The sequence below is a fragment of the Melanaphis sacchari genome, unplaced genomic scaffold, assembly GCF_002803265.2.
Source record: "Melanaphis sacchari strain LSU unplaced genomic scaffold, SCAv2.0 Contig27_pilon_pilon, whole genome shotgun sequence".
Taxonomy (NCBI): Eukaryota; Metazoa; Arthropoda; class Insecta; order Hemiptera; family Aphididae; genus Melanaphis; species Melanaphis sacchari.
In genome coordinates this window covers 535,138-554,931 of record NW_020271152.1, presented here as the reverse complement: position 1 = coordinate 554,931, position 19,794 = coordinate 535,138, and the positions used below count along the sequence as shown (strand labels likewise).

Genomic DNA, 19,794 nt, shown 5'->3' with positions numbered 1-19,794 from the left:
GGTCCGTTGCGCCTCGGTTGAGTTTCCACACGCTAAAACGTCTTGTCGTTTTTTCAGTTTTTTTTTACATACGCCAAAAATTTAGGACCCACGCACGAAATCAAGGACCTCTAATTATTATTACTTTGCTCTGCCTCTCTTTCCAACTATCTTTCTCTCTGCGGGCGGTAGCAAGTCACCTGCAATTATTAGGTGACGACGACGACAGGTACAGGTACAGGTTTCGTTATGCGTCGTGCCACTGTATTTATATTAAATAATATTATTTCAAAGCTAATATACCTACATATATATATATATATATATATATACAGCGAAACCAAGACGAATTAACAGAAAATTAGCTCGAACGGCTGCCGCCCGTCATCTGCGGTCGCTGTCGGGTAATATTAATCGTCGATTTTAAACATCGGTAAATGTATACTCTTAGATGTAAGGTAAAAGAAGGAATAATTATCATCTTATATTTTTATCAAAATTTAATTTATTTTAGATTTGAAAACACACTAGATATACTATTTATTTAGATTAATCGTAAAGTTTAATATATTAATTAGTTGACATTATTGCAAATCGAAGTAATATCATTGAGAGTCATTTTGTACAACAAATAAACGTTTTAATTTAAAATGTAAACGATAGAATGTTTTGACGCGAAACAAAAAGAATTTCTTATTTACATAATTTATCATATATTACTGTACGAATGGGCATTATTGTGTAGAATGTGTATACTCGCATACGCGCATATTATATGTATATATATGCACAAAACTTTTTTTTTTTATCACGACGAATAACGCGCGTGGACTGTAACACTATAAGCAGCGAAGGACAATTATTTAAATTGTAGTTCACTTGACCGCGTGCGCAAACAGTAATTTTGCTCTTGTCGCAACGATTTAAATATTTGAATATTTTAATAGTATATGTTATAATAATAATAATTATTATTATTATTATAAACATTCGTCGTGAATTTGTTGAACAATTTCCCGGAGATGTTGAAAGACATTTCAAAACGAATCGCAGTATTCGCTACCGCAGTAACGATAAGATATTGAATATATTATAGGTATATAGGTAATATAAATTACATCATTTTAAATATGAGAAAATACAGAGGCCACCTTAACGATATAGACAACATTTCCAAACAGAATCATATCCCATCAACGACCATGCACGTCGTCTCGGTGCGTTGGTATCGTTACTCACGGAATATTTTCGGGCGGAAGGGGGTGGAACGAGATTATCTTTTTGTCATTATTTTTCTCGGAATATAATACATACAGAATAATATCTAGGGTGTACAAGATTTATAACATATTATTATGGTTTTTGCCGGCGGGCGTAAAACGAAATTCGACGACGGCACAATTGGACACGAGTGAGAAGGAGGCGAGTGTATAACTTTTCAATTTCGTACGTTCGACCGAATTCGAAACCGATTGCGTAACTTTTTCAATCAAAGTATAATAATAAATAATTCATGTATAATAATCAACCCCGTTTGGTTATAAATATATACCTATATAATAGTAATTTATAGAAAATAAAATAAGCACAACATACCTGAGTTAGTGGTATTGGATTCGGCATCGACGCAGGACGATGCCGAGCGATTGGACTTTTTGTAACCCAAGTCCTCAGACGACTCAGATCCCTGTTTTACCCGTCCGCTCTTGGTGGCGGCGGCAGTGGCGCTGGACTTCTCGTCCTCGGAACTCGCGGTACCATCTTCGCCACCGTTGTTTCGGTCGGACGTCCGCTTGGGTGTGCTGGACGGCGGTGGTCGCCTGTGATGATGATTATGATTATGGTGGTGGAGTGAAGATGGGTCATCGGCACCAGCCGGAGACTGAGACCGATGGTGTGACTTTGCCTTAGCCGCTGAAAGACCGTTGTCGAGTGGCTGTGGCGGCGGCGGTGGCCCGGCGCAGTCGTCGCCACTGTTGCTGTTGCAGTTGGCAGCCAGTGAGTCTTTGCTGCAACCGGTCATCTTGTGCTGTACGAATCGGCATATGTCCGATAATAGGAACACTCTCTGACACTGACCACACGTCAACAGGTCTACCTGATCGGTGTTGCCGGTGCTATGTGTCGGGTCCGTATCCGCTAAAAATAGAAAAAAAATCCGTTAAGATCGTTGTACGAGTATAGGTATAAGTATAATAAATATTCATTATGCTATCAATCGGGTTTTATTTCAAGTATATCCACGTTTTTTACCTAAAGTTTTAGGTAAATTAAAATATGTTCTTAGTCCGATTATATAAGTCCAATATACCAATACTTAATCAAATGCATTTGAAATATTAAAACGATCATGCCGATCTATTGCTTATTATTATTATTGTTGTTTGGTGATATGCGAGCGTGCGTTGAACGTCGTCCATTTTGTGTTCGTTCGGTAGTTTTAATGATGAAAATCAATAACCATTCGATATCCATACCCTCCTTTTCTATATTACGACGGTTTCTGTATCATGTACACGTTTGTGTAATTTTTTTTTGTTTCGCGCCCCGCCGAAAAACACAATATGAAATCGTCTATCAGTAGCAAGTACAATAATAATAATAATGGCAACGATGACGACGTCGATGTGTGGTCGCGGCGCAAATTAGTTTAGTTCTGTTTGAGGGTTACTAGTACGGGCGGAGGGGGTGCCGCTGCCGTCGCCGTCGCATACAGAACGCTACTTATCACGATGACGCGTCAGAGGTGATCGCACACACTACACATACAATACTTATGTTACCATCATACGTCATCTATCTACATGAAATATGTGAGTAAATTGTGAACCGTGACAGTTTCGGCATCACATATATACCTACGCCACGCGCAAAGGTGTTTAATCGTTAAAAGTTGTTCGATAAAAACGAATTTTCTAAATATATTATTTTAAATAGTATTATATTATTATATATTCATAAAAAAAAATGTTCGGATATTTTATACAATAAACAGGTGAGGAATATTTTTATTTTATACTCTAAAAGACGATTATTTACAAGAACTAGGAAGAGAGGAAAATAATCAATAATTGAACGAACTTCAATATTTTTCCACATAATAATATCATAATTTATTATTATTATACGACACCACCGGGATAATATAATATCATATTATAAAACTGACCTTGGACGACGATACGAAAATAAAATCTTAAATATATATACCTATATAATATAATGTGTTCGACAATGTGCGAGCCTGTCTTCATAAATCGTTTCCGATAACCTGGAAATCCGCCATTTATATTATATAATATTATATTATTATATGTGTACAATATATTTGCGTTGCGTTTAAAGAGTGGTTCTCTTGTACGTTAAAATCTACTTCACTGCAACGGTTCTGCAGTGTCCGCACGACGATGTCCCTAATAGTTTTTAATCGCTTTGCAGGGGCCGGGAATATTGTTTATGCACTTCTGGATGGGGGACGGTGGTGGCAGGGCCGTTTGTATATAATATAATACCCGACAAAAGTGGCAAACGTGCGTTTGACGTGAAAATCTCGGACGGCAATATCGTACGTATTATATATATGACCCATATATACAATTTACACAACGATTTTCGTTATATACCACACCGGGCGTACACATATCGCTGTTCCACACCACTCCATAAACCTATGCGTATACATGTATATACTATTCACACACATACACACGCCCACAAACACACTGGTGAAGACCTTAAATGCGTCTAATGGACACTCGCCGTACACAATATATATGTATAAATGAATATAGGCTAACACACGGTGAAAAATCCCGTGGGGTAGTGTTTTTGTTTGCCCGAGGGGTGCGTCCGCCGCTCGGATACTATGGTGAAGGGTGTAGCAGAGCACGTATAGATGTATAGAGGACGGCCACAAACATCTGCGCGCTACATGCTACAGCATACAACAATATGCACCCGCTGTGAATGTGAGTAGCTGCAGTGGCGGCGGCAACGATGGTCATTGGTCAAATCGATTGGTCATCCGGTCAGTTTTGGTCAACGCCCCAGGCCCGCGCACCCCTCCTTTGAGGGATGTAGCCGCCCTACCGACGCCGAGGCGGTGGTCAAACCTGCACGAAGACTTTTCCACTACTTCCGGATCATTGTGTATACATAAACGTATAAATGTATATTTTATTAGGTGTAATATAAATATTTATTTCGTTTTATATTTTTTGCATATTTTCACAGTGTCCTGGTTGTCTTTTGTATTACATAATATTATCGTTTATCATATTATACATAAAATATATTTTAGGTCGTCCGTCAAACGTCCCCGCAGTCGTTTGACTTTTCGAAAAATAAAAACCCGCATTGTCGGTTGCAAGACTCCCCGTTGGTGCCAGGAAATTACAGCTATCTGCCGCCGGTTTGTCGTTGTGCACAAACACACCAGCTACACCACCATCACGACACACTACCCACCCCCAACAGACAACGCACAGTCGACATCCGGATTCAAAAAAGCGAAATAAACAAAAACCGTACACACTTCAAACGCATAATCGTATATATACACACACAGACATTAAACAGCATACAAGTAAAAATATAACATATATGTATATGCGTTCTCTACCGGACATGACCACCTTTCATTTTTATTATTATTACTTATCTGTTTTACCAGAAATATAAATAAACCTGCTCCGGATTTTATGACTTGAAAAAAAATGTCTCCATTGTTTTTTTTCTCTCTCTCTTGCCCCCGTACGTAGGTACAATCGTTTGCTGCAATTATAACTGCCGCTATAAATTACATATGTGTATGTAAGTACCTCTATACGTACGTAATCACGTATTACTCGTGTGATTGATCGCCGTCTGACCGGCTGATCTATCGATCAATCATTCGGATCGCGGCGATCCCGGCGGCGTCGGCGCGTTGGTTACCGCATGACACAATCGTAATGCACCGCGCGCGCGATGTGTATAATGTATATCCACAATTGCAGTTAGAGCGTGTACACTTTGCAGAACACACATCTTACTTTCTCCTCTCGACCGCCATTGTATATTATTATATTTACCTGTGCCGTAAACTCGAAATAAATTTTTCTTGTTCAACGCCGTGGTGACAGTTATTTTTATTATTTTATTTATTAACTTATTATTACGCCCCTCAGATTACCACGTAGTTAATCGTAAAATAAAATGAGTTGTTTTATGTATCTAACTAGCGTATATTGAACCAATAGTTGGTACTAGTTAGTAATTCTCACCTCCACCTCCCATTTTATGTGAGTTTATTGTAAATACCTATGTTCAAAAAAATGAAAAGTTTTGTATTTACGGACAAATCATAATATAAAATATATTATTAATTATTATGTAGGTATAGCGTGTTATATATAATTTTTTTTAGGTTTTAATTTTACTACGTTCAACGAACAGTGCAGTTTCGATAATTATATAATAATATTCATTTGTTATATTGAGTGCACGAAAAAAAATAATCGTCAAATTAGGAAAAATCATACCGTTAAAAGTACACTAGTCTCTATACGTGTATAATGTAGGAAGAGAGGATTCGAGATATATAGTTATAGAGGTTATATATATTATGCCTATACACCCTCCGGAAAATAATAAGTACTGCACACAGCAGACACACTCGAAACTTGCGTACACTTGGCCTATGACATATTATAACTGTAGTGCAATGGCAACGATTTTATGGGTCAAATGTAAATATGAAAAAAAATGTGGCGTATAATATGCAGTATAAATGGCTAATAAATATGATATTTATTTAAAGAGTAAAGGCGACGGTATTAAATTATCATACCTATATAGAGGCGCTGTGGTGGTCGTCGGCGGTATATATAGATAGTGAGAAAACGTATTTAACAGTACAAGGCCCGATAGAAATGATAATGACATGAAAGGAAGTGCTGTTCATATACTCTTCTGCTTCTCTTGTACGAGCTTATTCATATACTTACACATATGTGTGTTCTTGCATATAAATCACGCTACCGTTCCCGAGCGTGTCCGTGCCATCACTTCCTTTGCCACCGTCCTGGCACGTAAATAACATAATAATACATCGTAGGTATACATAGAACATAGGTAAATATTACTATCGCTTCGGTAAAATGTAACAATATTTTTTACATCGTGCAAGTATAATAGTCTATGATGGCCACGCAGCACAATATACGGGGCAATAAAATCTCTCGCCTACGATGTTTAATAATAATAATAATATAACACCGCGTTTGCACAGCTGTCCCCGGCCAGTTGTCGGGCGCCCAGCAGCAGCCACGTATATATTATTATTATTACATATTTTGTGTGCCCCCTTTGGCGTTTTGATCTATCGGCCAAACTGTGTAAACTGCGCTACGCGAACGTACAAGCACACATAGTATGTATTGTGTACACGAGTCGTGCGGGTCCCCCCTGGGCGACGACATCGCATAGGTTAAGTCACATATATATATATATATTTGTATGTATAGGTACGTTTGTATGAGCGACTGTATTCCGGTAAACGCGATTAGAACTACTCGCACGCACACAAACGTATGGCGGTGACCCGACAACAACAGCCAGAGGGACGATTTTTATTGGTTAATTCGATTGGCGACGACCCCGCGGGACCTCAGCCACAAATGCACGACGACGACAAAAAGACCAAAACGACCAGAAAAAAAAAACACTTCGTCAAACTTTTGGCCTCGGGAAACATTTTTTTCTCTTCTTCTCGCCTTTTATTTTATTTTTTTTCCCACAGGACTTAATTGAAACGCGAACGAAAAACCGCCACCTGCAACCCACCACCGCACAGCACACGCGGAAAAGCTCGGTTTGCGCGTCGCAATAAACAACTTAAAAGGACACCCGACCGATGTAATTGCCGGAATTTTACGACCCTCGCCTGGTTGGCATCGTGCCGGAGCTCGTACACCGAGATTAATAATAATTTTCCACGAGGGAAGCGCGTGAGGTTTCTATTAAAAAGGACGACTTTTCGATTTTCTATACCAGAAACTATAATAAATATATATATATATATATATATATGTATGTATGTAATACCGTCCTCCGCAACCCCCTTAAACGTGGACGTTATCGGATATCGTCGTCGTCGTGAGCCCGCCACACAAATTGGACCGATATTTCTATTTATTATTTGTACGCGAATTAATGGACTTTGGAGGATTACAATCGACAGCCGCATTCGCCCTTTGGATTCATGTATACAATATATTTATCATATTCTGCGCGCGCGCACTCACTCGTTCTCTCTCACTCACTCTCTAAACGCATACAACAATAATTTCGATCGTCCGCGGACCACTGCAATAATACGTCTACGTATTGCATATTTACGACGACATTTTGTATAGTCGGGGTGGAAAACGCAATTTTCTAAACGGTGATATTATATTCGCTACAGCGCGATAACCGCATGCACCGCGCGCGCGCACACACACACACACACACACACATATTATTATAATAATAAGTGCAAGTAGAATTGTAGGCGTATGAGCGGTGACACAACCGTCGCTACTCGATTTGGCAACAATGATAATATGAACAGATTTGAGAATTTGCCGGGAAATAATTTAATGTACGTCAGTCGCCGCCGGGCATTATTGCGATCGTCGAGTATCGTGGGCCACACACGAGTACACGACACGTACACCATAATATAACGTTATTATCATGTACGTACGTTACGGGCGTATAGGTATAACATAATATATTCCACGGATAGTTATGTGACAATCCGTCTCGCGCGTTCGCGGAAGATATCGATCTCTGAATATAATTTACCGACGACGTCAACTGGTTTTGCCCGAGGATACCCAGTCGTCGATAATATTCCATTTCGAGTAATCGATTCTCGGAGCGCGCGTCACACAGCCTACCGAATACCGATACCTAGGTATGTGCGTGGAAAATGGAACGAGCGAAAAGTTAATCGATAGGTACCCCGCCCGATTCGTTATAAAACGCGCGTAATATCACAAAACGATCGTTTTTTTGTCGCATCGTAATAATTATGTCAGTGGGGTAGTCCGATAATCGAACCTTATTTTACAAAAAAATAAATATCTTTATACCTCAGTACGCGTTTATGACACGGCCGCGAAATCGAGAAAAGCTACAATATTATTATTATTATTATTATTATGACGCCATCACGATATCATTATAACACTATGTCATATAGGTATCGCTACTGACCGAAACGCGTTTTTTTTCTCTTTTTATTTATTTATTTTTTTTTTAATGGGTTTCGTTCGCGAGGGTTTTACGAGCAGGGACGACGATTATTCATTTCATAGTGTGCATAACTGCCTACAGCGCCGCACGTTTATCCCGCGTCACACCGATAACGCGCGCGTATAAAACAATCGCGCGATTACGATTTTTTATTATTATTAATATATTCCGTCGCGTAATCGATCGATTTGGATTATATTATTATTGCGACCGTGCAGCACCAGCAGTTGTTGTTTTTTTTTTTTTTTTTATGACCGATTGTGCGCGCGTATACATGATACGTGGTTGCTATATAATATACCCGACACAATAATGTAATAAACCATGGTAATAACAATGAGAAAAATTGAAAAAATTTGCGCGTAGGTAATTATACTGTTCTCGGTGTATGTGTGTGTGTATTTATTATAAAAATATAATAGACTTTACGATAAGCGTTCGACCGGTAGCGGCAACGTCGGTGACGATAAATGTTATGAAGAATTAAGTATAGGTACCTATACTATATATATATACACACACACACAGGCATATACAGATATACAGATATAGGTATCTATACGTGTTTACAACCGCAGGTGTGTTGTTATTGTTACATTCGTGTATGTGTATAGTATACGTGCAAAAACGTAACGGTGCGGCCGTCGTATTCTGCAGGTAGGTATATTATAATGCGCATTTGAATTTTGTATTATAATATTTTATATACATATTTTGGCGTCGATGCACACACAGGTAGTGGTTCCCACGCGGCGGGGGTGACGACGGTGGCCGAATGGCTTATATTCTTGTACAGGTATATATGGACGTATGGTAAACGTGGGCAGTAGGTATTATCCGCGGACGCTTTTATTATTATTATTATTATTATTATCATTGTATATATTAATAAACGCGAACGGTCCGCGGCTGAAGGTCGGATTCGGGTCGTCGTGAGATCGTCGCGGACAATGACGTGCGCGTCAAAGGGTTGTGTCGCGCCCATTCATTATGACGGCGTTCCCACGGAAGCCGGACAGGAGTCGACAGACCTGCAGTAGCCGTAGAAGTACGTATTGGGTACGCACAAACCTACCATAATAATACATGTGCACGTGTAAAAGACATGTTTCTCCCGAATGACAATATATTATTTTTTGTACGCGCGAGAGGGTATCGTCCGTCTGCCGTCCGTGCAAATCTGACCCGTTCGAGAGAAGAAAATAAGGGCGGTTTTCGCGATTTTCAATTATTAACAAAAATACGCGATAATATCTGAACAATAACCGTACCGTGAGACTAGTGGGAATCATATTATATGTACCTGCAGTGTCGATACAATAGTAACACAATAATTCACTGTATATATGTATAAGCGTCCGTACAAGTGCCGCGTGGGAGTTTTGAAAAATAAACCAAAAACTTTTGAGCCGATTTTCGGTTTTTTTTTCCGGAGACGCGGTGGCGGCGATTGTCGCGCGTACATCGGTAGCTAGCCCGAGTTGCCCGACACACGCCTAACCGGTTACCACGTGAGGGGGGGGGCACGCGCGGTAACCGCTTAAATAATAGTAATAGAAACGACGAGTACGTATATAATATACGATATTGTGCATGCGCGGTGCAGGTAATCCGGTTTCGGTGCCCGTTCGCCCCTTCACAGATAATGATATGTAGGCTCGTGCGCGATGATAATAATATTATTATGCCGGAAGAAGATCTCGAGCGCGAGTCGGTCGCGTGCGCTAGGTGCGCGGCTCATTATTATGCGAGTTTATTATTATTATTATTATTATTATTCCTATCGTCGACGACGTCCGCGGGAGAGAATATTATTATAATATATACACGCGCATATTATATTGTACTAGATAGACGGGCGCCGCACACCTGGACTGTGCACTGTACATATATTATCTATGTATAGGTATATTATTACTGGTAATACTACGCGCGCGCCGGTGCAGTAGTAGTTTATCGCCGTCGTCGGTCTTTCTGTTTTTACTCACCACCGTCGCACACAACAATATACGATATTGTTGTAATGCGTACCGACTAGTTTAATTATTTTAATTTTTTTTTTTTTTTTTTAGCGTATAGTGTGATGTACGCGTGCGCGTCACGTTCGTACACACACTACATACAGGTATAGGTTAGGTATAGGTACGAGTTTGTCTGTATAAATGTCAACGAGCATTATCCGCGGCAATGTGGTCGACGTTAAAATGACGTTACGCATTTCTCTATCAGCTTTAGCGAAAAAAAGTAAAAACTGACAGCCGAGACACATTTTACACATATCGTGTGGTATATATCGTCGCAGTCGTATTGTGCACATCACACATCTGCAGTCGTCGTGTAATCGGCGTTTCCGGTCCGGTACGCTCCGCGCAAAGTCCTGCAGGAAGTACAAACATATTATATGGTTGTTGTCCCGCCACAGAATGTTTTCGCCGCCCCGCATACAGTCTTTACGTGAGAAATGGATGTGCGCGGGCCTGTGTACGGCGCGATGATCCCGAATGAATAATGATGACGATGATGCTATTTATTATATATATTATATATGTGTGTGTGTGTGTGATGTGTATTACACGTCCGCATGTGTATTATATGCATAGGACATCTGCCAGGTTTCTCGGATTTCGTCGGGTAGATATTTTGGTATATTATTCGTTTTTTTGTCTTCTCGACGATTTTTTCTTTCGTTTTCCGTCTTTCTCGGTAGACGCGCGGCGGCCCATGTGAAAATACATAACGCGTGTGACTAATTAGATCGGCAATATGGCTGCCGACGGTGTTATTGGGGATTGGGCAGAGACGCGAAACAGTTGCGAAACGAATTCCGGTACGGAAACCCAATGAGGCGAGTCCTGCTGCGGGCTGGTGGTGGAAACGCAACAAAAGGTACTCCTGGCCGCCGCCCGTGGTGACGGTGTGTCCGTGGAGTTTTTTAAAAACAATTATTTCGGTTATTTTTTTTTTATCCGTCCATGTTCAACGTTCGGTAAACACCATCTCCTTATAGCCACCTACTAAACACCACCACGCCTGCGACACTGCTGCGGTCCACGCATCGTCACCTATAAGACCACCGTCGCGAGTTTACGCACTGCATGGTTTTCTCATTAGCTGTTGTTTGTGAGGTATACATGTATAACTTTCAATACACGACGGTATAAAGAAAAAATACTAGTAGTTTAAAAAATATATATATTTTTTAGCAGCACGTTTCCGATCGCTTCCTCTCGATCGGCGTTTCCCACGCGACGTCGGTGATCGGGACGACGAAATCATTAGGCTTTTTTTCGACAATGGTCGCGCGAGAAGGCGTAATTGCGATTGTTTAATGTGGCTTAACAGTCTCTCATTGTATGTAAATGGCACGCACACACGGTGCGGCCGTACGACGACACGAGCCCCAAAAGAAAACAAACGATAATAAAAATATATAATATACTTATATATAGGTACCTGTATATGTATATTGGATACACGTGTACCTAATATGTTTGTATGTATATAATAAAAATAGAAAAAAACGAATTAGCCTAATAACGTTATCCAGAAGGATGCGGCGGCATTTTCCCCTACCGCACTCTGCAGGATGGGCGTGCCGACGACGACGACGGAATTGGGCTAGGCACGCGATTCTTTATTTCGACGACTCGCCGCGGAATCAATTGTTTTTTTTTTATTATTTCATTATTATCGTCGTCATTATTTACGCTTACTTGAATATGTAGCTGCATGTATAACGCATCTGTTCGCATTTTTTTTATTTTTTTATCGAACTGATAGGTACCATACTAAATCGTAAATCAGTAAACTGTTTGTCTCCACAACAGCAGGTTATTATGTAATATGTGTACATGGTAACGCTGATAAGTGATGTGTAACTATACATATATTATGGGGTCGATCGCTCTTGGAGCTCATACACATTTGTCGGCATTTTAATGGTACTCATAGAATTATATTCAATAATACATTTATGTACACTTTATTACCTCTATAAGTAATTTATATTATGTATATGTGCACAATTAATTGAATTTTACGTTCATAAATTAACCACGTAGTATCGCATTTATTATAGTAGGTATATGAAATATAATAGGTATGTTTAAAGTATATATATATGATATATTTGCTTAAGTATATACCTATAATAATATAATATATAGTATTCCTATATTTAAGTAACTTTTTAGATGATGAGGTATTGAGGTCACTATTATAGCAGTTATATATTCATTTAAAATGTTACCTCGATCGCACTTAAATTATACGCTTTATGACACTGGTCAAAAGGTGGCTGAGACATCCGATTTATAAACATAGGCGTTTATGCGATGGGTGTATTGGATCACTTAAAAGATCCAACTTCCAACTTGGAAGTGACAGTCATTATTTTTATAATTTTTTATGCAGTTATGAAAACCAACACATAATATTATTATGCCACCTATATTATAAAACAGTACAGTACATACAGAGGCAATTTCATAATCCTGTCGTTACTCGTTTGCTGTAAGAGTAATGGGCACCGATTACTATCGCATGATAATATAATATAGCGTTGGATCACTGTAATCGTCTTGCGGACTCTGCCTAGCTATTTTTCAGTGTTGGGAGTCGGCAGTTTCGTTAGCGATGACCATATATAGTAGGTAATCATATAATGCCTTGCCCCTATTTGCGCCTTGCGGGTATGAAATACTTATATAGCTGTGGTTGGTATATACTACTTATATATATAAATATATAATATAAGGAGGATTTAATTAATAATCTTGAATTTTTGATAATATATACATACAAATGGTATAGTTTTACAATTATACGTGAAACCTTTTGCAACCGATTTAGCACACAAATATTTAATAGGTATAATAGATATATTAATGTATCTTTATTTAAACAATTGTTAATCCTTTTACTATAAATATAAAAATACGTATCCTGTATTATGTTAGTATAGTACATTTAGGAAGAATATATAAAATATATATAAAATATATATTAATATATTTATATATTTTATATATAAAACAATCATTTTATCTATCGAACCGGTTTATTGATTTAAAAATTGTTTAACTAATTTACTTGAGTATTTTAATAGGTAATATAGTATTTTATATTAAGAACGAATTGTAATAAGGATAATAATTATAAAATCATCATGTCTTGTGCCTGTTATACGTGTGGCGTAATGTGTACGAGTGAATCGTGCTATTATTATAATATTATAATTACTTAGTAAAATATTTCGGTCATCACATTATATAATATCCCCGGGATAAAGTGCGAAATATTTGGCAGTGCCGTACGATCACGGGGTCATACACATGATGTAGGTAAATTTCGATTGAAAATACAACGGTCGACTGTTTATAGTTTCCATCATATACCTATATATGGATGTATAATATGCAAAATTGATATTATAGTCTTGAACATTTAAATCGAGGTAATAGAACATACGACGAACGGTGCACAGCATAATATATTATACGTAGGTACAGGTACTATTATATTGTTATATAACATTATTATTGTCATCGTCTGACGGCGGTATCGCGGAGAAGGCTTTTCGGGATTTTCGTCCTTTGTGCAGCCGCTGCTGCTGTCGCCGCCGCTCTCCCGCCACCCCCGCGTGGGAGACCAGATACACCGCCACGGCATCGCCGCCGCTCGTCAGAGTAGCCGTAATTGACCACATTCTCGCGGGTCAAACGGCGAGCGCGGTCTTCCCACGACGGACTGTTCATTAAACGCGGCCGAGCGCACTTACTCACGATGTACTATACCTATATGTGTGTAGTGTGTACACGCGACGACGACAAAATACGTCTCGTTATAACCCGTTTATTATATACATTATACATATTATACGAGCATACACACGAACACACACTCTTTTTTTCTTCTCCTCGTTTTGCTTTATTATATTTGATATCAAGATGTATATGCGTACGGATTATAACTCATAGGTATACGTTCGCGACTACAAAAACTGATATAATACTATAACTTACACGTATAATACAAAACGGTTGTGCGCGTTATCGTGGGCAACGGTCTCGATACACGAGCTTGAGATCTAAAAAATAAAACGACGATTTACGCGCCGCAATGTGCGGTATGAAATGGGATGGGATGGTTTTGGAAATGACAATAACGTGTGGGAACGGACATGAAATAATCAGCATTTTATTGTAAACGGTGAGGGTCGTCGTTGGTGATTAAAAATACAAAACGTGAATTCCGCATGAATGGTTTTATAAAATTATACTTATAAATGAAAATCAAGATTTGGGAATATTTTTTTGGCACATACAAATTGATGTACTACGTTAGTAATAATATATATACCTATTTAGGTTAGAATAAGAGTTTGATTATACGTGTCTAAGTACCTCTTCATTAATTCCACAATTGTATCGATAAAACCGATCACTCTTATCGATAATATTATTTCAAAAATAATTTTTATATAATATGTTGTATGCCAGTATTACGCACGTATTTTTTCATATACCTACTAGGTATGTAATATTATAATTCATAGGTGTAGTTGTTACCGACTATAAACATTAATATGTACTCATATGATCTATTATAATATGATAATATGTAAATGTAGTGTACGGATAGTAAAATATATTATACTTGGTCATATATTTTTATCATAAATACTACGAATTTTAAATTAGAACACAATTAATATTTATTAGGTATTTCAGGTATAGCCACGGCTGTTTAGTTTTTATCGATAATTTTCATTGAAAAATTTGTGAAACTCGGAATTATTTTAACTGGGTACTAGCCAGAAATAAAAAAGTTATCAACATTAAAGATCGTCGATAAATCATTCAAAATCTGATGGCTATACAGTTTCAGGTACGGGTTCTTTTTCACCAACTGTATATTTTGGGTGCGTAACATAAACAATAGCAATAATATTATGTACAATATAATATAATAATAATATAACGTTTAGAGCACAATAATAATACGCGCGAGTGTCCCGCCGACGACGTACAGGTATCAAGAAGAAAAAAACAACAGGTAAAAAATTATATCGCGACGTCTCGGACCTACCCACTTATCTCGTATTTTTCATCCAAGACTCTTATCCGAATATTATCGAGAAACACACACGACACAAAAACGTGTGTAGGTATGTTTGGACTAATATATAGGTATGTCTGCATAATGTCATTATATATATATATATATATATATATATATAATATTTGTATACACGGAACGCGTAATCGACTACAGACAACGCCGCGCAGCTGATGCGTTCGCGGGGAGGGTGGTCGTTCCACACCGTTCGGTTCTTTTTTCCCCGACCGAAATTCAATAATAAATAAAAACACGGGTCACGGGATCACCAACGGAATCGACGTTAGTACATGCATTTATAATAACTAATAACGATGTGGAATAGTTGGAATTTATATAGTATTATTAAATTGTATACTGTCAATATGTAATATGTATAATATTATGACGATGCCTATGCAAATGAACAACTTTGAAAACTTTGAAAACTTTTTCGCGCGTGCGACGCTAATGCTTGTTGGGCTAAAATTTATCGCCACGCCGCAAACTGGAGTACGTAACTAACGATGGGGCGACCGGCCAGACAACAATTACCTGCATGCAGTGAGCTACTGCTATATATATATTTATATATTTATTATGTAGAATATTATTTAAGTATAATATACACATACACGAGCAACATAATATAATATATTATTATATGTAAAATCTAAATATCGTTTATTTTCTTAATCCCTGACCTATAATTTATGAATGAACGGTTACTGTACGGGATATTTTTTTTTTGCGATAAAATAAGCAAATTACCAATTCCAATTTATTTAAGACATAATAACTATGATTCAAAGTATTTTATCGATTACGATAAATTTTGAATGCGTACGTAGAATATTCTTACGCGTCATAGTAGGTAAATTGAAAAATAACTATTAGATTTACTATATCTAAACATGATGGAAATTGAAAAATGCATCTATTTATTTAATATTCATTTTAGGATTAATTTAATTTTTATCATGTATACATATATAGAAAATAAAAAAATCGTTTTCACTATCTGTGTAATTGTTATTTTTAATCATTTCAAATTAATATAATTGTTAAAGATATATACAGGTATTGAAGGGTATTTTAAATTGTTAATTTAATTTTAAATTAGTTATCCTGTTTTAAAATATATTCGTATACACAGGTAGCAGTCAATATTAGAGGAGTGGCATTGATGGGAAAAATCACCACGCATAATTCATGTTTTTATTTTATTTTACTGTAATTATAGAACTACTTATTATATAAAAACTATTCTAAATAAAATATTTAAATATTAAAACATGATAATAAAATCAAAAATAATAAAAATTTATAATTTATAAATAAAAGTAATATAAATAATTGGGTTTTTTTTTATTTTTTTTTTTTGTATACATGTTTTGTAAATGAAAAATGAAAATAAATGGTTAACATGATTTTTATTATTCCGTTTCTTGTTTAAATGTAAATAAATGAGAATCCTCGAAAAACCGAAAATAATAACTTTACTACATACATTTTTGAACTTAGGAGAATCTCTACGCATATTTCGAATAAAAATAAGATAATCATGATATATGTTTATACACGACACCCCTTATATTATATATTTAAGTACCCATACTTATTAAACATGATATTATTATACTTAAAAACAAATTAAAAAACAAAATCGTGCATACCTTGAGCGATACGAACTGCGGGCATTTTAATCCTCATGGTGAACGTAATCTTGACGGTTCCACCACGTTGGTTACGAAATTTTTCTTTTCATATGAACTCCGACGACAGTGGTCGGTTCGTTGGAAAAACGTTGGCCGGAAGTCGGAAGTCGATCATTTTTCGACCGCGGAGTTCACATAATTATACGTATATAATATACGTCCGGGGGATGAATCTCGTAAATCGAATGACGCGGAGAGTTGTACGCAATTTAGAAAAAAAAAAAACAAAAAAATAATAATAATGAACGAAACAAACGCGTGACTTATCGTGTTCGCGAAATATGATTTATTTCGAATAATAATAATGTCATAAACAACGACCGCGACGAGACGGCAGTGTGAAATAGTTTAAAATAAAACGGAAAAAAAAAATAATAATAAATAAATAAATTAAATATATAGATATTATCTTTTGATTTTATTGATTTACTATAAGTTTTACATATATATCTACCATATTTAAATTTTGATAAATATTATTAAAATATTATAAATACTTAATAATAATTTTGTTTATTTGATTTTACAAAATATATCTTGTATTATAAATATTTTAAAATAATAATATATGTGCAATTTTCATAATTATATTACCTAAAGGTACCTATATTTATTACACTATTTCAATTTGTAATTATAGATTACATAACGTAGGTTAACCTATATACAACTTTTTAAGTCATCGCATAAATATAATAGTTAATTTGTCTTGCACATTATTTGAAAATGAATTTGTGTATATATATAAATATAATTTATATACATATATATATATGCACACTTTTAGCTATTTCCTTATACTCTATTGAGTGTATGCATATCTCTTGGATTTCTATTGCATTAACTCCATAGCCAATATAGAACCCTATATATTCGGATCTATTACACGTATATAATATAAGGTTTCGTTAACATATCAAGTAGTTCTTTCTATAGATATAGGTAATGCATTTTGCATGAAAATAGCAATTTAAGTGATATCTAGGTGTAACGTTTATATATATAAATATATTATGTATACTTATTGATGTATCAACATTGACTAATACATTAGTCATTTTCAAGTGGTCTAAACGTATATTATATTTCATAGGTTATAAAATATTACCTATATAATATATTTATTACATGTGCCTAAAAGTTTTCAATAGGTATATCATGATAAAACAGCACAAATACCACGAACAACAATAATGACGCGTTTTGATTGCAGACAGTGCTAAACGTGTATCTTAATAGATCTCGTAGATTGAAGTGTATATTATAGTAACAATATTTCATACCGCAATATAATATGTATCCGCGGAGACTTGCCGACGTGAAACGCCTATAAAACATTTTACTAATAACATATTATTAACCGTTCCGACGTATGCGGACGCGAAGAAAATCGAAAAATCGCGTGCGACCAGAAAATGGCGACGGCCGCGGCGCGGTGTGGAAAAGGGTTGAAACAATCGCGTGCGTGATATGCCGACGCGGCCGATCGGGCACCGCCGCGATGATCCTTCCCATGCCCACATTGATATCGATTATTGTATGCATATTTATTTTATATCATGTCAGAGATTACATATTGATGAATATTCAGTGAATTTCAAGTTAAATAACCAAATTTTGGTTTATTATTTAAAACGATAGTCAGCAAATGTTTAACAACATACTGTGAGCAAACACAATAATCAGCGGAAAACGCGGTAGCAGGTTAAAATATTATGATATTTATGTTACTGTTAATAATGAACAGTGTTAATTTAAAAATCAATAAGGTATGTTTGCCTATGATATTCGTGATTTTTGATTGAATAATTGCTAATTTAAATGGCTATATTTTAAAATATATACAAAAGTCAATACCAGTACTATTGATAATACTAAATATAAGTGAACCACTGCATATATTAAATGTTGGTATGTCTACTTTTAGAACTATGAGATTATTTTCTTATATTCTTACGTTCATTTATGTAACACAATTTAAGTATCTATACGAGGTATGTTTTCTATTAAAGTTTTATGTAAACAAAGTTATATTACCGACACCTGTACAATTTTCAATATTATAGTCTTTAATAAATCTCTAGTACTAAGTTTTAGTATTGGATATTATTGAAATTTAAAATAATTATTTGATAAAAATGTTGCTGAATCTCTACCAAAAATGAACAAAATGCTTATATTACAGTATAATACAATTTTATTTTTGGCAATTTAATACTATAATATTTCGGTTATAAAATAAAAACGCGTGATGTTTACGTTAAAATATAAAAATACAGTAAAAATTATAATTATTTTAACTATATATCAATTAATTTACTAAAAATTAAGGATGAATTACTTTAGTGGTGAATCTAAATTAATATATTATAGTAAAATCGTTTAATTAAAAATTAAGTTGAAATATTGATGTCGTTACACCTTTCATTATTTTTAGTATTTATAAAATATTATAGTATTAAAAGTAAAAGTGTCTATTCTTTTAATTTCATACTATTGATCCATAACCTAAATGAATATAATAAATAAAGAACATACCCGTATATTTTATTTAATATAAGTTAAATTTATAAATATTAATAATTAATGCAATAAAAGTGGGTGACTTTGGACGTTTTCATTTTTCAAAATAAATGAATTTTTAATTTAAAATGTTCAAATAAATAATATAAAATCTAAACATTTTATAATTTAAGGTCATTGTGATTAATAAATT

General features: G+C 35.7%; 1 protein-coding gene across 1 annotated transcript in view; it reads right to left on the bottom strand.

The window, feature by feature from the left end:
- LOC112595400 (B-cell lymphoma/leukemia 11B-like) overlaps positions 1 to 17,466 on the bottom strand; it is a 30,820-nt gene extending 13,354 nt beyond the window's left edge. The window contains exons 1-2 of the mRNA XM_025340580.1: positions 17,037 to 17,466; positions 1,576 to 2,118 (exon numbers count right to left, since the gene is read on the bottom strand). Of these exons, the coding sequence (XP_025196365.1) occupies positions 1,576 to 2,118; positions 17,037 to 17,073 (580 nt within the window). The 5' untranslated portion in view covers positions 17,074 to 17,466. The remainder of the gene's footprint in view (positions 1 to 1,575; positions 2,119 to 17,036) is intronic.
- Positions 17,467 to 19,794: the final 2,328 nt, after the last annotated feature.